General features: G+C 31.3%; 1 protein-coding gene across 1 annotated transcript in view; it reads left to right on the forward strand.

The window, feature by feature from the left end:
• Positions 1–24,019, forward strand: part of Smp_129520 (hypothetical protein) — a gene marked incomplete at both ends in the record, with an annotated part of 49,158 nt that overhangs the window by 12,945 nt on the left and 12,194 nt on the right. Inside the window, 4 exons of the mRNA XM_018799161.1 lie at positions 497–979; positions 2,213–2,622; positions 4,334–4,691; positions 7,600–7,710. Coding sequence (XP_018650977.1) covers positions 497–979; positions 2,213–2,622; positions 4,334–4,691; positions 7,600–7,710 — 1,362 coding nt within the window. The remainder of the gene's footprint in view (positions 1–496; positions 980–2,212; positions 2,623–4,333; positions 4,692–7,599; positions 7,711–24,019) is intronic.

Here is a 24,019-nt window from a genome sequence, read left to right on the forward strand (position 1 = left end):
TACTCATATTTTCCATATTTACATAAGAATTCTATTCTTGAAAATAAAATGTTAGTTTATAATTACCTATATATGTCAATTTAATTAATTACTTCAAATATAAGTTATTTCTGTTACCTAAAATTCTTGTTGCAAAGTCGAATTACTAGTTGATTTTTTGTATGGTCAAAATCAGTGTGAATTTAATTCTCATAGACAAAAAGTGCGAGTCTGATGATATCTAAAGTTAAAGAAAAAAACCCAGATTAGTTTCATTGAATTAAACACTAATATCATGTACGAACCTTCAGTGTACATTCTAGTTTAACTATTACAACATCCTATTATCATTCGAATTTCCAGATTATTTGGAATAACCATCAAATGTAAATGTGAAAGTTTTTCTTAAGTGGTGGACAACTAAGAAATTTCTCTTTGTTACTCTTTAGTAGTGACCATTTTTAGTAAAGTAATGAACCTATTAGTAAGTTTTATTTTTTCTTTGTAATTTCAACAGGTACACGTCTTTCAGTATGTGCAGTTAATAATGCTTCTAATGTTATTCGATCTGTTCCCAATGGGCATTCGAAAAGTGTAACCAGCTCTGTCGCAACCAGTTCTTTGGATATGCCTGGTGAACCATGTTCAGTTATCAAGAGAGCATCAAGAAAATGTAAAGATATTCACAGAAATAATTTAGATAATGTTTATGTTTCTTCTACTGGTGATGTTCCGTATAAATTATCACTTCCGCAGGTTGGTCGAAGTCCATCTCCTCCAACTCGCCACAAAAATAAATCAGGGGATACTCAAATACAGGATGGTTTAAATAAATTGATTGATCAACGTTTACACTCACAACAAAATTCATTAGGTGAACATACTAATGCCTCTACTAACCAGAATACTGGAGTTTTGGGTCATATAGTTGTTGCATCAAATTGTAATGACTTTGATGATGGTCGAATGTCAGATCTGTCCGGTGCCATAGCCAATGAACGTAAGTTATTTAAAAAAAATTCCTATTGCATGATTTCACTAGTATGCAATTTTCTTAGTTAATCATTGTCTACCAAAACTACTTTAATCACAAAATTCTATTATCTATTTTATTCTAACCGAAACTGTATTGTAGGTTATCGCATACACACCACAGCCGTTATCACTGCATTGTCTCATCCTTATATTTTACCTCAAATATTTATAGGTTTGACTTAGTTTGTTGAGAATGATCAGAAGTTCATGATTTCTATGCCATTATTTGGCTGAGATAAATACAGACAACCATCTTGGCACCAGTTTTCGGTTACTTTGCTAATAAAGTCTTTTTATAACTTATCCCATCATTTTAATGTTTACTTCAGTTATCCCGTGGTAGCATTTTAAGGAGGCCCCCTTGAAATCTTCATGATTATTGTACTGTTATATTCTAGCTTTCAAACATTGTCGATTCTTAGTTGTAAATTGATTCAAGAGTGTCATGAACTGAACTTCATTTGACGATAGCAAAATTTATCCATGATGAATTTGCCACTTCATTGCATTATTTTCGGCTTGTTGTTTGTTTAGATTACTAGTGGTGACTTAAATACCATTCACATATTACTCATCACTCATGTTCCCATTATATGGTTAACGTATATCTCTAACGGTTATTCACTTCGACGTACGATAAGGAATTCGAATTCATCAATACAAACAGCGTCTTATCAATTACGTGAACATTTGTTTCAGAACTAGTACTATTTTCTACTTGTCAGAACTGACGGTATTTTTTGAAATTTTTTTTACCACGATCGAAAAAGGGTTGTCAGCTTCACATATGAAAAGAAAAAATAACCAATTACCTTATAACTGATAGTTATTTAATTAATTTTCACATTTTAGAGCAAAAGCAAAGTATTAAAATACATCCAATCGAAATATTTTTTACTAGCATTACTAAGAACATGCATATTTTTAGGAGTGTTTCGATGTGTGTTTGGAGATTAATAAAATCAAACTGACAGTAGTATTTCATGCTTTTTATGTACTCGTTTCTCTGCTTACCAATAAATTTGTGATTAATTTTTGTTACTGTGCTGTCACTACATGAAATCTAAAAGTTTACTCTGAGTAGGTTAAATTTTTAGTAGTTTATATAGCTTTACGTTGGATTATGTAATACCCTTTGATTGTAATATGTGAAGGAATGATTTTGACCATCAGCATTGTATGTTTATCTTTCCAATAGGGATTCAACGTTTAGAGACAAATGTAGCTCAGCTCTATCAAGTATGTCGTTGTTTGATGCTCGAAAACTCTCATTTGAATTCTGCAGTCACTCAGTTAACGTTACACAACTCATCTCACCAGCCTATTTCATCAATCACATCTTTGGAACCGTCCATTTCAGCTGTTGGATCTATTGCATTTCATCAGTGTCAATGTAGTTCATCTGTTCCAAGTTATAACCAAATACTATTAACTGACTCTGGAGCGTCTTACCAAGCAATGCTTTATAGACAAGAGCATCCATCAAAGAGTTTACCTTGTTCCTTGAATGCGTGTCCACGAAGTTCTGTTGTATACGCTCCTAATAGTTTAAGAGATACTGACCAGCCACTTACACAAAGTGGTGTCCATGATGTTCCCCAGATCCAAGTATGTTTAATTTCCGTCATTTTCTCATATACATGTCCGTTATTCTGTTTATTATTGGAATGTCAGTTTTTGGTCCGTTTAAAAGGATCATAATAATAATATTTGTGATTTTTGTGACTACAAATGGAAGTCATCATTATTTTGTGTGAAATAAAATAGCTACATTTCTCATTGAAACAAGTGTAAGTAAAAATGGAGGCAAATGTAGATGAGTTTACATAAAGGTCGTATATATCTTATTGATATAGTCAAAGGCTAGAGAATGCAACTGTTTCATTGGTTCTATAACAAAATATGTATGGGAATCCCTGTACAATCACACGTCCTAGTTTCGTTATATATTACAATTAGTTTCTATAATGGAAATGTATTATAATTGATGTATCTTGAGGATCGCTAACCAATATCATGTGCTAAGCCATCAGTCAAAATCTTTATCCTAATTTGGTCTATTTTGCATATACTCTTTGATAGCCTAGTGTCCTCGGATTAATCGATTACACACCCGACCAGCACCGTCGACCTTGGTCCGACCCAGTTAAGTTTCTATCTGTCCGTTATTCACAAGCTACTCTCTATGCCCCTATCTTGAGTCCAAAAGTCGGTGACTAACTTCCACTATATTTATATTTCAAACAGACTTGGTTTATAAACAGACGTATTGAACCCCATCACAATATAAAGTGAGAAACAACCATTATACATAAACAGGCCAAAGATGTCTATGAATGGGATGAGTGTAAGCAATCGACTGGCAACAGATTAGGAATAGTAAGTCGTATGATCGTAGTTTATGGGTTAATCAAAATCTTATGATAAAAGAAATACATAGACATAGTAATCTAGTTACTTAATAAATATACAGTAAGGACAGTAATTCATAAATTAGTTGTTGAAGTTACCATTTTATCAATTTTCGTTCTGATATGTCAATAGTAGGTTTGGGACTTATGTCGTAGATATGAACCCCAACCCTCTTACTGTGGTTTTGTCAACTGACTGTTGTCACTATCCTTCACATATAAAATATATTTCTCGTAACCGAATCTTTAATTCGAAGTGATTGTTGTCTACAGAAGATTGTAGATCCACTTTCCTCATTTTTGTTTCGGATTCTCGATTTGAACCTGTTGTATCCCGAAGAGAATTACGAATGGTAACTTTTGAGGAGTATTTATTGGTCAATATAATATGTATATTTCCTATTGTAATTAACCTAATCATATTCGTTTCCTCTTATCACTAACTTTATTTTGACCTTTGAACTATTATTATACGATCCTTGAGTTATCATCAGTTTATTGATTACTATTCACAGCCACATTCGGCTAAATATTGTACAAATGTCATTATCTATTTTATGGGTCGATATGGTTTGTTTGGTTGGTATATAAACTCAGTATGTTTGAAATACAATGATTCATACCACTGAGGCTGTTATTGGTGTTTTGGACTTAACTGGCTGGGCTAAGCAGATCGCAGGACCGGTTAGTACTCTAGACTGCTCGTACGGTTTCGTGTGTCACTGTTCCAGTCGATAATTCGCTGCTCTCTAATTGGCGGTCTTATCGCGTCATACATCACCAAGGCATCCACTCGGCCACAAGATATAACAGAACCACACTTCGTACACTATACTACTAATGAATTATTGTTTCATCTCTAACTTCTTTACATGTGAATGTATCCTCTTATTAATCAAATTATGCAGCAACAATCTAATCTTACTCAATTACAATTGGAACTTCATCGTTTGACGAGATCACAGTCTCAAATTAAGCCGTCACTTCTTCCTACCGATGGTAATTTCTATGGACCTTTATTATCTCATCCGGAGAATACTGGGTTAAGTTTTCCGGCTGTTACTGCTCATTTACTACAGGGGACTGCAGGATTTCCTCCGTCTGTTGAGTCAATCGGCCGTCAGGTTAATTTTACAGGAACCACTAATTCTCCTCAAGTGCTTGGAAATTCTCTCGTCTCACCCCAGACTGTGTCAGCCAACTGGTCTTTGAATACCGTTCCTAATGTTCACCAGTGTTCCAGAGATGCTACATTTTCAAATATAGGTAATGGTCATTTGATATTTGTGTATTACTCATCGTTGTGTAATTCAATTTCTACTAACTGTGTAGCGATGACGTTACTTAAGATCAGTCAAATCATGCCTTATCACGATTGCTCGATTGTTGTGGATTCATCAAATGCATATCGTTGAAGTTAGGTGCAAAGTTTTATGCAAACAGTGCTTATTTAACCGGGTTTTGGAATTGAATCGATTGATTAGACTCTAGGCTATATGTTATACACTTCCCGTCATGATATACCGCGATATTTAGTTTTAAATGAAGGAGGGACAATTTTAAAAAGTTAGAGTTGTTCAAACCTTGACTTAACACCATCCCGTAAAGGCACTTATTGTCATTCTGTTGGGTATGTTAGATCCTCAGAACTCACTTGGTAAATGTCTTATTTTTGTAATTTTATTTTGGAAATTTGAATTTCTTATTTTCGCACCGAAAGCTCCCATTTTCACCTTCATATCGTATTTCCCACTTGAGAGGACTTTAAATGTCATTAGTTCGTCGTCTCTTCCAATATGCTATTTTGTTACGTTTACCAAGGACATTTTTACGCTGTGTATATATGCTTGAGGCGTGCTTGTTGTTGTTCGTGCTTCTGGCTGTTTGTGGAATACATTTCCCCTTTTCTGAACCTGGACTTCTCTCTCTAGTTAGCGGGGCTGGGACGCATCGGAATAATTAGCTTATTTGGTTGTTGTGTTTCTGAGTCTTCGTTCAGTTCTCAGATTTGGGTGAGCTCGTAATTTCTTCAAACATAACACATTCTGAATATTAACAAAACGTGGAGACTTTCATGTAGGATCTTTTGGACTATAGTAATCAGTGATTAATGTCATAGTTCAAAATTAGTCACAATGGTACAGATCCCTTATTTTTCACTAAATTTCTAATATATCGGTACTTTTTTTCGTTTTCCTACTAAACTTATTCCGTTATCATTTATTATCACATTTTTTGTTAACATTTTTCCTTGTATTTTACTTTGGTGTTTAACATCGAATGGTACAGGGATGAGATAATCGGCTAGGTCGCTGAGTATACTAAGTTAATTTGGATAAGATTAAAGATCCCCACCAGTATATTAAAGTGGGTTTGAACAAGTGGTAATATTGATTAAATTCAGTCACTTCATCGTCGATCAATTAATCGATGGAAAATTTCCGACTTTTCAGCCACTTAAAGGTTAATAAAAAAATATATCTTTGTAATGTCCCAATCAGTAGAAAATTGTATTTCTGACATTTCGTGACCTAATCCAAGTCACTTCTTTAGAGTATATAACTATCACTTCCAACTTTGACCTTGACACTTATAAGCTACTTGAAGAGTTTAAAATATCATGTATTTGATAGCTTCCGACTAGAGAAATTTTCGGTATCATTCACGTGCTTCACTCTTATCAATGTAGTTTTGAATACTTAATTACAAGAAAGTTGTCGTTTCCTAAAGCAGTTTCGACAAGATTCAACGGTATACCTAAATATATTCCTTGATTCGTAGCGTGAGAAATACAAAAGGATTTAAACAGTGAACAATTTAAGCCTTAACATGAAGTTGTTAGATCAACCGCGTGTTTTAATACGAAGTGTTTCGTGTATGTTATATATATATTTATCAGTCCTAGAACTATTGCCATTTTCAACATATTATACTGTTGAGAAAATACATGAAAATTTCTCTTCGGCTACTAAGTTCAGTATATGCCATTTTTCGTGTATTTGAGATTTCCTTGATTTTTATGTTGTTAAACAGCTATTTTTTAAACGCGTTATCATGTCAACTAGTTATCTTTTCTTCAGTAGAAACTGCTAAAATATAAAATAATAGTGTCTATTTAAACCTAGTTAAAATTTTGAAATGTAGTTTCATATAACGGTTACAATACAGTATCTTTTGCGTAATGTATTCATATCGAACCTCGTCATTTATAATTAAGTTCCTAGATAGGCATGACTAAATTTCAAGATACAGTGAAGAAAATGGCGCTCAGTAGTTGTTATTTCCTATCTTTGCTTAATTTTGAAAGTGAAAGACTGTTATAGTAATGATTATTTATTTGATACACACGAGCAAATGGAAATCAAGACAGCCACTATAGCGGAAGCCTCAACATACACAAGGGGAAAACCAAGATTCTCAAATACAACACGCAGAACACTAACCTGACCACACTTTATAGAGAAGCTCTGGAATAGGTAGAAACTCACGTACCTGAGAAGCAGCATCGATAAACAAGGAGGATCGAATGCAATGTAAAGATAAAGGTTGTTAAAGCAAGGACAGCATTCTTACAGTTGAAGAAAATATGGAACTCAAAACAGCTGCCAAACAACATCAAAGTCAATATCTTCAGTAAGAACGTCAAACAGTTCTACTGTAGGTACGGAGCTGAAACTTGGAGAACTACTACAACCATCATCAAAAAAGTACAAGTATCTATAAACAATTTTCTCCTCAAGATGCTCAATGTCCGTCGGCCGGATACTATCAGCAATAGCCTACTTTGGAAAAGGACAAATCAGCTTCCAGTTGAAGAGGAAGTTAAGAAAAGACTCTGCAGGAAATCTTCAAAATGCATCACGAGGCAAGCGCTAGTTTGGAATCCTGAAGGGAAACGGAAATGAGGAAGGCCAAAGAACACAGTACGTCGGGAATTGGAAACAGACAATAAAAGGATGAATATAAACTGTAAAAAAAAAACTGGAAAGGACTGTCCAGGACAGAGTTAGATGGTTAATGCTGGTGGGTGGCCTATGCTCCTCCACGGAGGGTAGCAGGCGTAAGTAAGTAGTATCATGTAATATTGACTTATTGATAGTTATCCTGTTCGTTACATATAATGTTAACATTTCATCAACTCAACTAGTTTTTGTTAATTTAATTTTATGTTTAGGTCAAAGACCATCTGTACAAACTGCATCTATTCCGAGCTCTGTTTTACTAACTGATCCCAGTGTGAATCTTACATCGCCTCATGGTTCTTCTATTGGTCAGAACAACATTGGTAAGTTTTCATCTGATTGCCAATATAGTATCCTAAACTACTCATATTTTTATACAGTTCTCATACATTATGAAGGATTAGTATCAGATTTGAATTACCCTTGGATCTTTTTACTTTTTGTGCATTATGGAAATTCTTGGCTTCCGTTTAAATAAGTATTATTTTTGTGTGGCTATACTCAAACCCTTTCAATTGAAATGAGGTTTAAAAACTCATGACTCGTTAATTAAATACTTAAATCATTGAGTTGTGTATTGAACGAACACTCAGATGGGGAAGACCAATTTATTGTTTAACACAAAATTACAGTGCTTTCGTAAAATATGAAAACCATATATATATATATATATATATATATATATATATATATATATATATATAGTACAGTGTATGACGGACTTTTTTGATGAACCCCGTTTTTTCTGAATGTTTCAGGTTTCAATAGATCAGAAAATATCTCACATGGTAACGTTTGATCTCACTTGATAATCAATTTTAACAGTTAATTTTATTGTTGCATTTAGTTTTGCATTTAGTTTTACCATTTTCGAAATTTTCGTCTACATTATTTTTCTTGAGAATGTAATACGTTTCTTTTTAATTTTGAACAATGTGTTTAGATCAGTTGTGTTTCCTTCTAATCCCTTATTCTATATCCAAAACTGACGGCTATTTCACTCAACCAAATAAATCTTCCTTTAATGCTCATTAAAAAACTCTGTTTATGAAATAAGTTCTATTTTATTGTAGTTTTAATTTATTAACACCCTTTCGTTTTCATATTCCCAACCATAAAAAGACAAACAAATAAATTAGTTGAAATTTAGTTTCTATGCATTATTATTACAGATCATCTGATATATTGTTTTTTATCTTCAATCTTGTCAACACTCAATGCATTAAAATAAAGATGAGATGTAACTTTTTGTTTGTTTTTAGTATTCTATATCAATAAATTGTTTGTTTTAAGTAGTCAAAGTTCACTTTAATTCGACCTATTTGTATAGAGAAAATCTTGGATCCTAAATATTAAGTCATAGGCTTTGACCTCACTCTTTCTAAGTTTAAGCAGGTGGTCATCGTCTGAAACCTTATATCATAAGTTTGCCCTATTATCAAATACTTCATACCGTACTTGATCATTGTAAAGCATTATCAGATAAGTTATTGTTTCGTGTAAATATATTCAAGATTGTATATTTAACCTCCATAATTCTAACTTGTATTTGGTGTTCCAGAACCAACCTAATCAAAACACGTAATGTTATGGATAAATGAACTATGAGAAAGTATGAATAAGTGGAGATGTGTCTGATTTTTTAACGTGTTCGTTCGAGGTGTCACATATCTTGTCGCAACATAAATAAATTAAACTGAGGGAGATGAAAGGAAGAAGAAACAATAATAATAAGATATCGAGATTAAAATGAAGACAATTTTTGTGCATATATCGTTTGCAACTCATTTTAAGTTATGTTTAGTTATAACTATTAATACTCTGTGGGGATCTCATCATTGCGGTTTCTCACAGTCCCTTGGTCATATCAATAGTTCACATTATTTTTGACTCGGATTTTCTCAAAACTGAATTCAAATATTTGCTACGTCATCAGTTTTATCGTGCATGAGTGATACTTCAATGGTTCATGTAGTTAAATACTTCTAATGGAAATATCTTTAGCTACGTAATAAAACATGGCGTACTTCTGCTCTGTGTACCAGAGTTTTGACAGACTGTCGAATAACATACTTTGATGATCAACGATGGATTCGGTTTACGTCTGTATGTGCAACCATTCCTCTAGTTTTATTTTGCTTTAAATGTGTTATGTTTTTTTAGATACAATGTTGACCATATGCAAAGTAAGGTATGATTTCAATAAAATTCAACAATCTCTACAACCTCATACTGTAAAGTAAATAATACTACTTCTTGTTTAGTACCAGTAAAGTACTGAATGCTTTGATTAAACTGTACTTTAGCAACGAACCAATCAAAGTCCAGTTAGTAATTCTGATTTGTACATAAAAGTCGAAATTCAATGACAGTTCGTATTCCTTACAGAGTAGTGGAAGCAGAAGTTGGCTTTATTTAATGCTCAAACATTTGGAGTTGACATATAAATAGTCTACTATGCAATGAATATGAGATGTTATCAAAATTACGTTACGAAAAACTTTCGCTTCTTCAGATGCTGATTGTGTTTGAAACTTAAGTTATTAAGAATTCATTCCTTTTTCTATTCTTCAAAGTACGCTTTTAAGTAGATCATCTCATTACTAACTTTGTGAATAATAGACACTTTTGTATAGTACAGATTACTTGAAGCGGTCAGAAATCTTATAAACATTTCTTTGATTGTTGTATTCTTACGTAATTCTGTAGAACTTTCAGGCAGTATGCACACAGATATTGTAAAAAATATTTTTTTTTTAAACATGATGGGCCTATCTTTGACCTCTGAAACAATTAAGGTAAAGATTATCCTCTTAAATTATGATTATTTGATGTAAAAGCAGTCGATCTTCAGATTCAGAAGACAAATTGTAAATCCTTGAAAAATTAATAAACACTGTAACAGTACTAAATACTTTTAAGCTTCACCGATTTTGTAGAGATAAATTCTTGATTTTAAAATCCTGTCCACTCATATGTTAAAATAAGATATAAGTATTCTGAAGTCATTTTTGGAGTCGCTAAAAGTAATCGTCTTAGCAGTGTTTTTCGTATACAGACACAACGGTAATGAAATTTGGTACATGTTTAGGAATTCATAAATTGTCTGGAAGATCTATTAATTACAAGATATTGCTGTCCAATAAACGAAATGGTTTTGTATTTCATAGGCAGAGGTATAGTTTTCAATTTACCGAACAAACAAAATATACTATTTTCAATGAAAAATTCAATCATTTGTTAGATATCTAGTCCCTAATTACTGGGATGTTTTTAAATGTATCTTGATATATTTATGTACAATACCAAAGTGTCAGTACTAAGCAGTGTCACGCAAAATAAGACAATGATATTGTGAAGAGATAAGAAACGAAGAAATCATATTATCAATTAATGAGTAAAAATAGCATTTATTTAGAGATATTTCTATCAAGATGAACTTCGTTTTGTTGAAATCTGAATCTCACTGTTTTCTGTTGGATTGTATATCCAACCTTTCACAACCAAAATATTTGTGTTAAAAAATGAGGCAGGTTAAGACAAACCAAATAGGCTTTCATTATGTATAGATTTATTTCAACCCTCATACTGCCACCAGCACTCAGATTTCCAAATCATTACTATTCACAACTATATTACAAAGGATATGTAGGCTCCTGCCAGTTTCTCAGAAACACTGCGTCCGGGTAATGTAAAGTATGTAATAATCGCTTTGTACAATGCTACATGTTAATTACAGTGAAGAATTTTCAGCTACCCGTCACAATTGTATGTGCAATTTGAGTAGCTCATGCCATCGCAGTGGAATTATGTTAATTGGATCATTTCCCGGATAATGTATCCACACCGTGTACTTCTTAACTGTTTTCCGAATTTCATCAGTGGCAGAACCGAGGAGGACTGGTGATATTGGGTAACTGTCTAATCTCACTGCTAGACTGAATCAATGGATAGTGGTAGTTACATGTCTTTTCTCTTCATGATATGTTCTTTTCACAAAATGTTAATCAGCTCAGAAATACTCCAACAGGCTTCTATTCAACAAAGGGATGGAGGCCCTGATGTCAAGAAATAGTAATGTTATCTTGGAATGACTATATATTACATTGGGTCGATCACACATCGGTCAAATGGTAAGACCACGCAGCTGGCCAAGACGTAGCTTCATTTTCTAAGGGACAGACGTGTATGTGAGTATATGAATAGCTGTACAGTCATTACTCTATTTGGCTGGCCAATAAAAAAACTCATTAAATTAGCCGATCGGGACCGCGGTTAGAGTGCTTGTTTATCAGTAGCAGAGTCGAACAACACTGCTGGTAGTTTTCAAGAACTTTAGCAGAGGGTGAAGATATGTTCAGTACACCCACGGAATAAGTGAAAACGGGTTACATCTTGTGAGTCAACTCGTTAGTTTCGTACAACCCTTGGAGATATAACGGAATTCAATACTTGAGAAGCAATTGGAAGCATATTTTTTCTCAGTAGTTGTCACATTATTTACGTGGGTCCTTTTTAGAGATGGATACTACAATCACTTCATTCGATGGTAACCGAACGCTTTATTTACTAAATATTTCCAAACAAACAGACCAGTTTTATGACTAGAAATACGTCTTCATTTTTGAAAAGGGCCAGATCTAAGTCCTTTGAGCCAGGTAACTTATGGTGCTTCAAAATTTGAAGTTCCTTACGAACCTTTGCTTCACTGGGTGGATATGTGGTTACATGTCCAAGAGCATAAGATATTTCCACGTCGCTTAACAAATGGAATAGTTAAACTGGCGGGTAAAGTAATTTAGCTAGACCTCAAGATGCTTTCGACGATTACTAACTGGCATGTCGATGAGCTCATGGTTTGCCTCTCTGATACAAGTTTTCTTCATTCAAGTAGTGTGGGTGTCTTCAACTTCTTAGGTCATTCTGATCACTGGGTTTAGCGGTTCTTAGGAATTCCTGCTCACTCCCTGCTACTATATGACTTGTAAACCCTGTCTTGATAAAGATGCTGGTTTAGTATTACTGGACATGGATGACCACATTGTGATGATGTAGGAAGATTACTGTAAACGCTTATATGTGATGAAATTTATTATATGCAAAAACAAACATAAGATAAATAGTCCAGGAAAATCATCAGTAAGAATATTTACATCTATCCCTAAAGCAAACATTTAATACTACAGGGACTTCATTACTCACACTCCCTGTTCTTTAAGAATACCTTACAACTCTATTTTAAGAACGAGTTATGTGTAGTTTATCCATTTGCACAATATGATGAGCTTATTAGGTAGGCACAATGTAAAATTTGTATATTTATCCATTGATTTAATTAAAGACAATTATATGATAAACAGTATGGTGGTATAAATAGTTGTAAATTCATTACTTACAGATTTGTCACTACTAGAAACAATTATTATATTTTGATAAAATGGTGAGGGATGAATTACTTCCAATTTACCGCAAAAAATTCCATTGACCTTATTTTAATATGTAATATCAAAGTACAATTTCATTTGGCAATGAATAATTCAAACAGTTCCAATAAAATGTACTTTTTAATCACTGGTTATAGGTAATTTTATGTCCAAACTACCTAACTTTATCCATGTATGTCATTGAATATATACTGATCAAATGAGAACTGTAATAACTCTGTAAAAAATGTATGTATATATGTTTATAGCCCAATTTTTGTGATGTTTATGAGTTGATCGAAATTCCCTAATAATCTTGGAAACGACATTCTTTCTCTAGGTATGATCGTAATCTCAAGTAGGATATATATATATATCAAGTGAATTAATCGACGAGATTAAAGTAGACTGGGTATTCGAAAGTGCCTGGCTATTTGAATAGCAAGTCTATTTGCTGGTACAATACTACGAAAGTCACTGTTTAGAAGTTTAATATTTTGGAAGGATATTACTGTATGAACATTTACTAACCACTCATAGCAAATAAAGAAACATTTCTTGATCTTACTGTTTCTTCTGTTTCATAACAATACAATGAAGAAAAGGAATGTATTCATACTTTTTTTATCCTTCTTTTAACTACAGTAAATATGTGAGCACAATTTTATGTATCGAAAATATCATCTAAATTTTCATATAGCATGCTACTGTCACATATAGAAATTCAGTTTCAAAGTACTTTCTTTAGTCATTGTTTTATGAATTGAAATATTTTTTTAACTTTAGTACAAACATGTTAGTGATAGGGATCTCAAAGTAAAACCGGTTTCTGTTTTGACTAGTCGCTAATTGTTATATTGAAATCGCTTATTACTTATACTTGTAAAACGAGGAACCACTGCAATTCCCATGACATGAAGTAAAAACACTAAGACTATTACAAGTGAGGGTTTAATAAACCTAAAATACGATGACGACCCTAGCCAAAAATACACTCATTTATATATTTATACACCCATTTTGATTAATAATTAGGGTGTAATCACATATATGAAAAATACCCAGAGTTATGATAAATCACATACTGCATGTCATGTTGTGCATAGTTCATGTTAATTTAATACAAGAATATCGTATCTTTAACAGATGCCACACTCAAATAAATTATTGTTATACCAAATAAAATACCACAATGGGAAACGAAACAAATACTACACTGGGCAATTACCAGATTGAATTTAAAACTGAAGTAATTTTGGACAGAAATCATAATGATTAAGAGAATCTAATTTTGCTTTTAAATCCCGTCATATCATTTTCCACTTACGTTTAGTCGTATATCGTATAATTAGGCTGGAATCATAAGTTCATTGTACATTAAAGTAATATTTTTAGTAGGCTACTTTATATTTTTACTATTAACAAATGACTAAGGAAAAAATATGACGAAAATTTATCGTTTATCTGTTATTCTTTTGTTCTACGTGGAAACGTTATCATACTATTCCGTGATGTTGACAATCGGATATATTTAGAATCAGTGGCATAAGTTTGTTTCGTCCGATAGATTTTCGACCTTAGCGGATCCAAAATTCTGATCAGATAATTTCATTTACATTTTTATTGTGGGCCTTCAAGTAAGTACCAAGAGCTCATATAATTTATACCTTGAATGAATTACCAAATATGTATCTATTATAAGTTGGTATGAATGATGTTTTGCATTTTTGATACTTGTTTACTAAACAAATACCAACGTGTCAGTGAACACTTCGTGGTTGGGAAAGAACATGACCGAAAAAATACGCAGCTTCATTCCATTAGATTTAGTCAATAGAGGTCATGTATCATGTAGAAACAAACTGTTGAGAGTTATTTATTACTTTCCCTTATGCGGTTCGATCTCATTCTTTACAAATAGCAGAAACTATAAGTATACGAGCTAAAAACTCATCTTTGTACTCATAAGAAATTTGTAACAATTATCTATTTTTTGGTCATATTAGGCTTGGCGAATGATTCTACCTATTGTTTTCCATACGTTTTTAAACCTCTTTTTCAAATACATTCTTCACTATCTAATTATCTGAACACTTTTTATTACGTAATTTTAGTAATTTTTAATGAATGTTTGTTGATTGTCTATTTTTCAAGTCACTGACCAACTTCTTATTACGAAACATTGATTTAAGCCTTTATTATTCTTATCACAACTAGTACACCTATCATCATACTACCAATTTGTACTTTTCACTTATTATATAATCCATTCCACTATTATCATTGACTCATAAACTGCCTTGATTGGTTTAATAATTTTCTATATGCATATAAATATTGCTGTTGTTATATCCCCGTGGAGATTAATGAATGGTAACTCTGAAGACTATTTATGGACCAATGTGATATGTATATTTCCTATTGTATAATTGCTAAGTAACTTAACTATTCATATTCATGTTCCTTTTATTATAAGCTTTATTTTGACCTATGAACTATTATTATACTATTTACCATTCTTGAGTTATCCCTAGTCCATTAATTACTGTTCCCCCTATTCACAGCCACATTTGGCCAAATCTTGTACAAATGTTATTTTATATTTTATGGTACGATGTGGTCATTTTGTTTGGTATATAAACCCATTATGTTTAAGAATAATGATTCATATATTGCAGAGGCTGTTATTGGTGTTGTGGACTTAACTGGCTGGGCTAGGCAGAAAGTAGGACTGATAAGTACTCAAGACTGCTCATACGGCTTTTGTGTATTATTGACCCGATTGATAATTCACTGTTCTCTAATAGGCGAGCCAATCTATATCACAGCTGTATGTTAGAATAAAGCCTGATGAGGATCTAATCGAAAACAATAATGTTCGCTTATATATGTTTTTCTAATCTACAATATAGGAATTTTTAATATCATATATTTGTTTGAAGGAGTTATTCATTCACGTCATACTTATGTAATTTCCTGTCTTTTCATTGAGATTTTACAAATATTCATATCAGGAAATTACAGGGTTTATTATTGCGTTATTGTTTGACTATAGATTAATACACACATTTATGGTAATTAAATTTTATTGATATTCCTGATTGTAACAACTGTTTTTACATATTTTATGGATTACATAAATATACTACTGAATAGTGAAGTAGTAGTTGTAAATATTTGTAATATTCCAATGAATACAAAATTGAAATTCTACCATACGTTGATGAGTCGCTTCTTCAAAGGATACATGAAAAATTAGTATTTACACGCCAGTTTCTGATTTATAGGTCATTTCAGCAGAAACATATTAATATATCGCCTAGAAGTTTACTTCGAGCTCTTATCAACAGTTAGGATGAACATTTCAAACCAGTAAACCAAGTAGAGAAGGTCACCTGAAGCTAAAAGACAGAACGTTAGGTGAGAAGCATTATTTATCGGGTGAATCACGTGCGAATTGCTCAAAAATATCAGTCCTAAAATTGGTTGTTTATATTCTGTAAAATGTCATCATAATATGCACTTTTCATCTTAACATCTGTAATTTCTGATAGATTTTCTTTAACTCTAACCCTACAACTATGCGTAATGTCAAGCATATCTTGTAAAATTTACAAACACTGTTTCAAACAAACTTATCGATTGAGTATGACGTTAAGATAAACAGGGAATATAATCCTACTATGTGTTATTTATGTAGAGTTCAATATATGTTACAATATTCTAAAGCTGAAATACCAAATATCGTTTTCTTTCATTTCTACAGCTGATAGAGTTCTTAACTATGTAGGTGAGTAAAGCTGATATATGAAGTAGTTTTTAGTTGAAAATGATTATATATATATATATATATAAAAGTATAAATTCTTGAGTAGTATAGTTAGTATAGCTGTTTAGAAAACTTAAATCTGAGATTGGATCGACTTTTCTGAATACATTGCAGCTAAGATACATCCCTAATTAATCGAAGAATACTCTACAGGCCAGTAAAGTGGCCAATATGTTTTCTTTAACTAATGAGGGTCTTCGAAAACTTCTGAGAGAAATCCTGTAACCAGTTTATCATGAATTTCTCTAATCTAATTTGACGACTTCGAAATTTATGATCGGATTCGGTATTTTTTTCAGGAGCTTCCAGAGTCACTTGTAATCCTACAAATACCCTTCATTTCTGTATGTGATTTAGCCTGGAAATTAAGGATTATTTTTAATATTATCTCCTACTTTTGGTCGGCTTAGGAAAGTAGCAGTTTGTCAGGGTCTAGAAACCGGCTAGGAAGTCAATACCACAAACATATAATGTACCAGAGTTATCAACTATATTAAAACTATTCACAAAATTTGAAAATGATGGAATAAAAAGTTTATTGTATAATGTTCCATAATTTAAAAAAAATACATCAAATTATCTGAAGAAGGATCATGCCATCAACTTCGTCTATTTATACCGCAAAGGTATATTTTCATAAAAGATGAAAAAAAACACTAGAATAAAATTGTATCAAACTTTCATCAATTTTTATACATACTCATTACTTAATCACAATGGAAAATAGATCATGAAATGATACTTCTAATATCAGTAACTTTATGTATAGTCCACATAACTAGTCAAATAAACTAAACATATAATATTCACTTAGTATTGTTTGTTTGTATCTTCCCATTGATGTTTAGGACTGCAACTGGTCAGTCTCTTGTTGGCCATATGTGCATATTGCCTCGATATAGCCTTAATTCACAAGCATTATAAGCAAAGATCGAAAGTGGCTAGCAGTGGAATCCAGGACGTGCGTTTCGTTCCATTTGGGACTCGTCAGCTGATGTACCTGCATCTCAGAGTTGATGTTCACTCTGGGACTCGAACCCAGTACCTTTCGCTTCAAACGTCATTACGTTATCCACTCAGCTACTGAGTCTTGATAGCCACATATAATAGTCTCGAAAGATTACTCAGGTAGATTAAGAAAGATTATTGATAAATTTTAGTTGATCATCATTAAAATATATTCTTGAATTAATTTAAATATATATTATGACTTATTTCAATTGACTCATGATCTCAACTGTTGAAACTACTATAGTATCCACAAAAATCCATGCTGATATTAATCAACATAGGCTCACTAGTGACTGGTTTCAACAAGTATTTCCTGGAGTTCTAGGGAGAAGCAGTGACCAGTGGATTTCAACCAGGTCTGTTGGGAGATATCAACTCAATGAAGACAATGATGGGTGTGTCGTTCAATTTCGTGGATTGGTTGAAGTTAGACATTAACACCGTTAGATTCTGGCCAGCTCAGTGATCTAGTGGTTAAGCGTTGCGTGCGAGACTGATAGGTCCTGGTTTCGAACCTGGCGAGGCGGGAACGTGGATGCGCACTGCTGAGGAGTCCTACAATAGGGCGAGTTGGCCGTTCAGTGCTTCCAAGTTTTTCATGGTGGTCTAACTTCAATTGACTCATGATCTCAACTATTGAAATTACTATAATATCCACAAAACCCTTTCTGATATTATTTCAACATCTTAATTATCTTTTAAATATTACTATTCGAGATTTACATACACTGAAATATTTTCTCACCAGTAATATATGCAATGGACAAACTTAGAATGAATTCAAATATTCACCTATTATTTAACTCATATTAAGTATTGAGTTAAACAATTTTTTTTCTCTCATAGATATTTAGTATTTGTTTAGCGGAAAAGAAAAAAAATTGGTCAATTATTTAACTATTCATTAAGAATAGGAATTTAGTTAACTAATTTGTACGTTTTTTTAATAAATAAGTTACGAAAGAATGTTGATGAGATTGAGACAGAGTTCTATATTATTATTATTATTATCATTATTATTATTAATGACATTATGAAATTGGTGATGTTTTTTAATGAGCTATTTGCTTCGTAATTTACTTTTTGTAGGATTGAAATATTCATTCTGGTCAGTCATTGAGTAGTAAGAGACATCATGTTTGTCTAGTCCTTTAATAATGATCAGATGATATAGCTGTGTATCTGTTTCATTCACAAGTGGACTTAATGAACATTTTATGAGTCTTTAGAAGAATGTACGACTAATATGTAATTATGTATATGGATAAAAGTTGTACTACAGAGTTAGCCTTATTTCAGTTTCTTCACTTCCAAAATACTAAGCGTAGATTTTCTATGTTTCGAGCTGAATACATATTTTGTAGCTTCCTATATCTAGGCAAAAGGAGAATTTGACTAGGTGTTTAGTGTGAATGGTGGATCGATTATTCATACCGTCACTACAAACAGTAGTCTAGATTAAACAACTGAAATACAAGGAACTTTTGACCATAGCTAGCGATGCTGTATTTGGCATTCAATTACCGAAAAAACGAAATAACACATGATTGTTAGTTTTATATCAGTACTGTAACCGGATAAGTCAAGCAAAATATTTTTCTTAAAATTATTTCCTGTATACCACTCATTCGAAAAGATGTTAATTGCCATGCAAAAATAGATTAGCTGTGACATGTTAATTTTAATGCTAAACAATGAGATTTTAAATGATACAAGGAACCTGAGTTAAAGTATTTTATCTCTAATTGTCAAAACGTTTTAACTCTCAATCTATATCTCCATATTGAATGGTGTACGATAATATACGAAACAGAAATTTCTAACATGTTACAACAATTTGTCACCTAACAACAGGTCATTATTTAAAACAGATATTCATAGATTCATAACAAATCATACAGATAAATAAGTGCGGACACTATGAACTTGTCGTAATTTTTAATGTCTACTCAGTACTACTATGGTTCTCAGTTGTTTTTATTTTTATTCTTTTAAATGATCATATCAGTAGTATCAATCGAAGCTTGAGGTATCTGAAAAAAATTCAGCACAGATTTATTAAATTTTTCTGTCCAAAACAATCCATAAATATTTCTAGGTATTTTGTTGCATATGATGAAAATACTTTTTGGTTTCATTTTTTTCTAGGTGAAGATTATCACTACTACTGTGATGTATGCTACTTATGTCGACAGATATAAGTAGTATGTAACAACAATCATAAGTGAAAAACCTGATAGCAGAAGGTTAAGAAGATCAAGTTCAAGAGAATAGAAGAAAAAATAAAAAAGCAATTGTAAACTGGAAGAATTATACAAAATGTATAGGACAAATGATGGAAATTCTCAAATGAATTATCCAATGTATAGTTTTTATATTTTACCAAAATACCCTGTAATTTGTATTAAAAGATATCAGTTATACCCATTTGAATCTTTATTCACTACACTACTAATGATTAGTATTAGTTAACTTTACGATAGTAACAATATTGACAATATTATTTAATAATGCTGTTGAAGTTTGGCTTATGATATTGGAATGCATCTTCTTTTTGTTTCTTTTTTTTTAGTGTTTGATAATATAATTCAAATATTTACATTTATTTAATAACTATGTGTGCATCCGCGTATATATATGTATACGTATGTGTGTACTAAAGCTAATCCAATATTTAATTAATTTAATAAAGAGTTATATACTTACTTACGCCTGTTACCCCTCTTCTAGAGGAAAGAGTTATATGTGTTCATTTAAATGAAACTTGTCTATTGATCAACTTCCATTAAATAAAAAATAAAAATTTTTAATTTAAATAGTACGGTCAACTCTTTCATTATTATTTTTTATTATAGACATCATTATTATCATTAATAATACCATTATTGTAATTGTCATCTATGAATTAAGATCCTAAAATGATGATAGTTTCTAATGAAAAATTTAAATTATAATATTACATTAACATAATAATAATAATGAGAGTATTCTTTTTAATTACTGTTTGCTTATACTAAAAAAGATTAAGAAATTAGGTCAAATTTAAAGAAAAAATTCTTTATTAAAAAAAAATAGACAGTTAGATAAGAAGGTAAGAAAATTCTTTTCTTATTTTTTTTCTGTTTTTTTTCATTTTTCAGCAAAACAAAAAAAAATTTTTGTTTAGTTGTATAAAATAAAACTGAAAAAAAACGATAACTATGATGAAAATAAGATTTAAACTATTAAAGGATAGAAAAAAACTTTCTTTTTTTCTTTTTTTTTATAAAGGGAAATATGAATTTATTATTTATATAGAATATAATGATGAATAAATAAAAGGATTGATGAAACTTGTCAAATTTAATTTTTGTTTCATAATTCAAATCAAAGTTGATAATGAAAAATAAAACAAAATAATGATAATATCAAAACTTGTCTAAACTTATTATAAATGTATGGTTGTATATATTTTTGTATAGAGATTAAAAAAAATGAAAAAATAATTATGACTATAATAAAATGAATATATATATGTATATACATAAAGAGAGAGAGAGAGAGAGTAATTAATAACTAGGGTTAATAGCTATACTAGGAGGAGTTTTTGTGGATATTATAGTAATTTCAATAGTTGAGATTATGAGTCAGTTGGAGCTAGACCATCATGGAAAACCTAGAAATACTGGATGGCCAAACTCGTCTTATTGTGGGACTCATCAATAGTGCGCATCCACGATTCCGCCTCACGAGATTCGTACCCAGGACGTATCAGTCGCGCGTGCGAATGTTTAACCTCTAGATCACTGAGTTGGCCAGCATCCAACGTTGTCTAATTTCAATCAATTCACGAAGTTGAGTGACACATCCACCATTGTTTTCAGTGAGTTACTATCCATGAACTATCGGATAATATGTTCGTTGACATATCAAGCATCTCGTCAAGAATTAAACCCATTATTTGTAGATATTGTATTATGCATAATACCTTTAACACAATGAATTAGCATTCCTATTATTCATCTTTAACCAATTCTTTTGTCCTGTGAGTAGGAATGTTAGAACAATTAGTTAAATACACTTTTTGTAAAAGAAAAACATATTTTACAAAAAAAATTTGGCAACATAGAAACAACCTAATAAAATTCTATTAATTATTTCTTTATTTTTTGTCTACCATAGTAATTATTCATGTACTTTATCTATCACTAGTTCAATTTTCAATGTTTTAATTAAAATACTTGGATTTTATACCTATTCACTTATCTAATAAACTACTCATTAATTATAATTGTATCTATGGATTTTTATTATTTAATTTATGTAATTCAGTTTTGATATAAATTACTTATTAAGGTGAATATCAAATTTATAAGATTAACTTCAGTAGTATGTGTGTTTTTATTGAAAAATTTAACAGTTATTTGTTTTAACAATCTCCTCTATACATTACAGTCATCTATTGAACATTTAAATTTGAATAGTAATGAAAAACTATTTATTATTTATTCAAAATGTGACTTCTTATGTCTAGTTACATTAAATTAGTTTTAAATATTGTACTACTACTTATTATTAAATGGAAGGATTTGTAGTATAATTGAATAAGTAGACAAATTGAAAAGTGAACATATCTCGCTATTTTTTCATACTAGAATTCATGAGTCAATTGAAGCTAGACCACTATGGAAAACCTGGAAATACTGTACAGTCCTTTTGTCCTACTGTGGGACTCCTCAGTAGTGCTCATCCACGATCCCTCCCCGAGACATTTGAACCCAGGACCTATCGGTCTCGCACGCGAATGCTTAACGTCTAGACCACTGAACTGTCCGGCATCCAACGGTGTTGATGTCTAACTTTAACGAATTCACGAAATTGAACCACCGTCCATCATTGTTTTCAATGAATTACTATCTCACAACAGACCTGGTTGAACTTGTTATTATTACTTCTTTTGTGTTGTAATTAACTTTCAACCTGTTGAGTATGATTTAATAAAACGTTTTAAAAAGTTAAAAATTATATTTTGTATGGGAGTTTAATGTAATTATTAGAATAATGAAAGAGAATGTATTCGCTATAGAATTTAATGGTGATTTACATCATGAACAAGCATGGGCTAAAAAAATCTATTGAAAATTACAAAGTACTGAGCAGTCATTTCATTTCCTTTAAATTAAATGAGAAGTCCTGATATATATGGTCAATTAAGTTGGAATTGAAATAATAATTTAGGAATGACATTCGATGAGAACGATGTTAGATTATAGATTAATTAGGCTTGTCAATGTATATCCGTGGTTTGGGCACATTGTACTTGAAATTATATCTGAGTTTGGTCCATAGTATCAATATGGATGCTATTCGATGAAGAGTTTCAAATCAAACTAGATAGTATAAAGAGTGATGGAATTACCTCATATTTTAATGTTTTATATTAAATATGCTAACAAACATTATTTTAGATAGAATTATTAATTTTCAATGTTTATTGTAAAACTCCACATAAACACAATAAGATATACAATAACATCATAAGGCTTCAAGATGGAACCAATAATGATAGATGCAATAAAACATTTCTTGCAAATGGTTTAATATTCAATACTTTGGCATGTTATACCTGATGGAGTCTATCAGAACAAAGAAATTGCCTGACATCATGATTGAATTTTATAAAATAGTAGAAATCCTTTTGAAAACATAAAGTCATTCAAATTCAATCACAGAGTTACATATAGATTTAATATCAAACTCACTATTATTTGTACAGTTAGTTTTATACATGGTTATTAATATCAATGGTATTATTGCTGTCATAACTGGTTTCCATTACAACGATTACACAATAAGATCAGTTATTTGTGTATTTATATTCAGAATATATATATATATATATATATATATATATATATAGAGAGAGAGAGAGAGAGAGAGAGAGAGCGGGGGGGTAAATAAGTTTATACTTATTACTGTTCCTTTAAACTTGTCTTAAATTGAGTGTTATTTCTTATTGATAAATCATTCGTCTACTTGATAGCCTATGATCTGATCATCAATCGTAAATGATTATGCTAATTTCAGTGGATAAATTTTATTGATTAACTTGACTTAGTTACAGATAATCGACTGAAGGATTTCGATTCAGATTTCCTAATAGTTAGCACTTGACAACAAAACTTTATTTAATGAATAGTAAACTTTATTATAAATTCAACTAATGTATATACCTGATTGTTTCATTTTAACTGGTTTTTCTTGTACCGTTTTTATAAAGAATTTATTAATTAATCCATTATTAATCATTTGTATCTAGGTGTTGCAACAATTCATTAAAAAACTATACTGATTTAGCTGGGGGGGGTTAATAATAAGATCTCTAAAGAA

This window comes from Schistosoma mansoni, chromosome 3, assembly GCF_000237925.1.
Source record: "Schistosoma mansoni strain Puerto Rico chromosome 3, complete genome".
In the NCBI taxonomy this organism is placed as follows: Eukaryota; Metazoa; Platyhelminthes; class Trematoda; order Strigeidida; family Schistosomatidae; genus Schistosoma; species Schistosoma mansoni.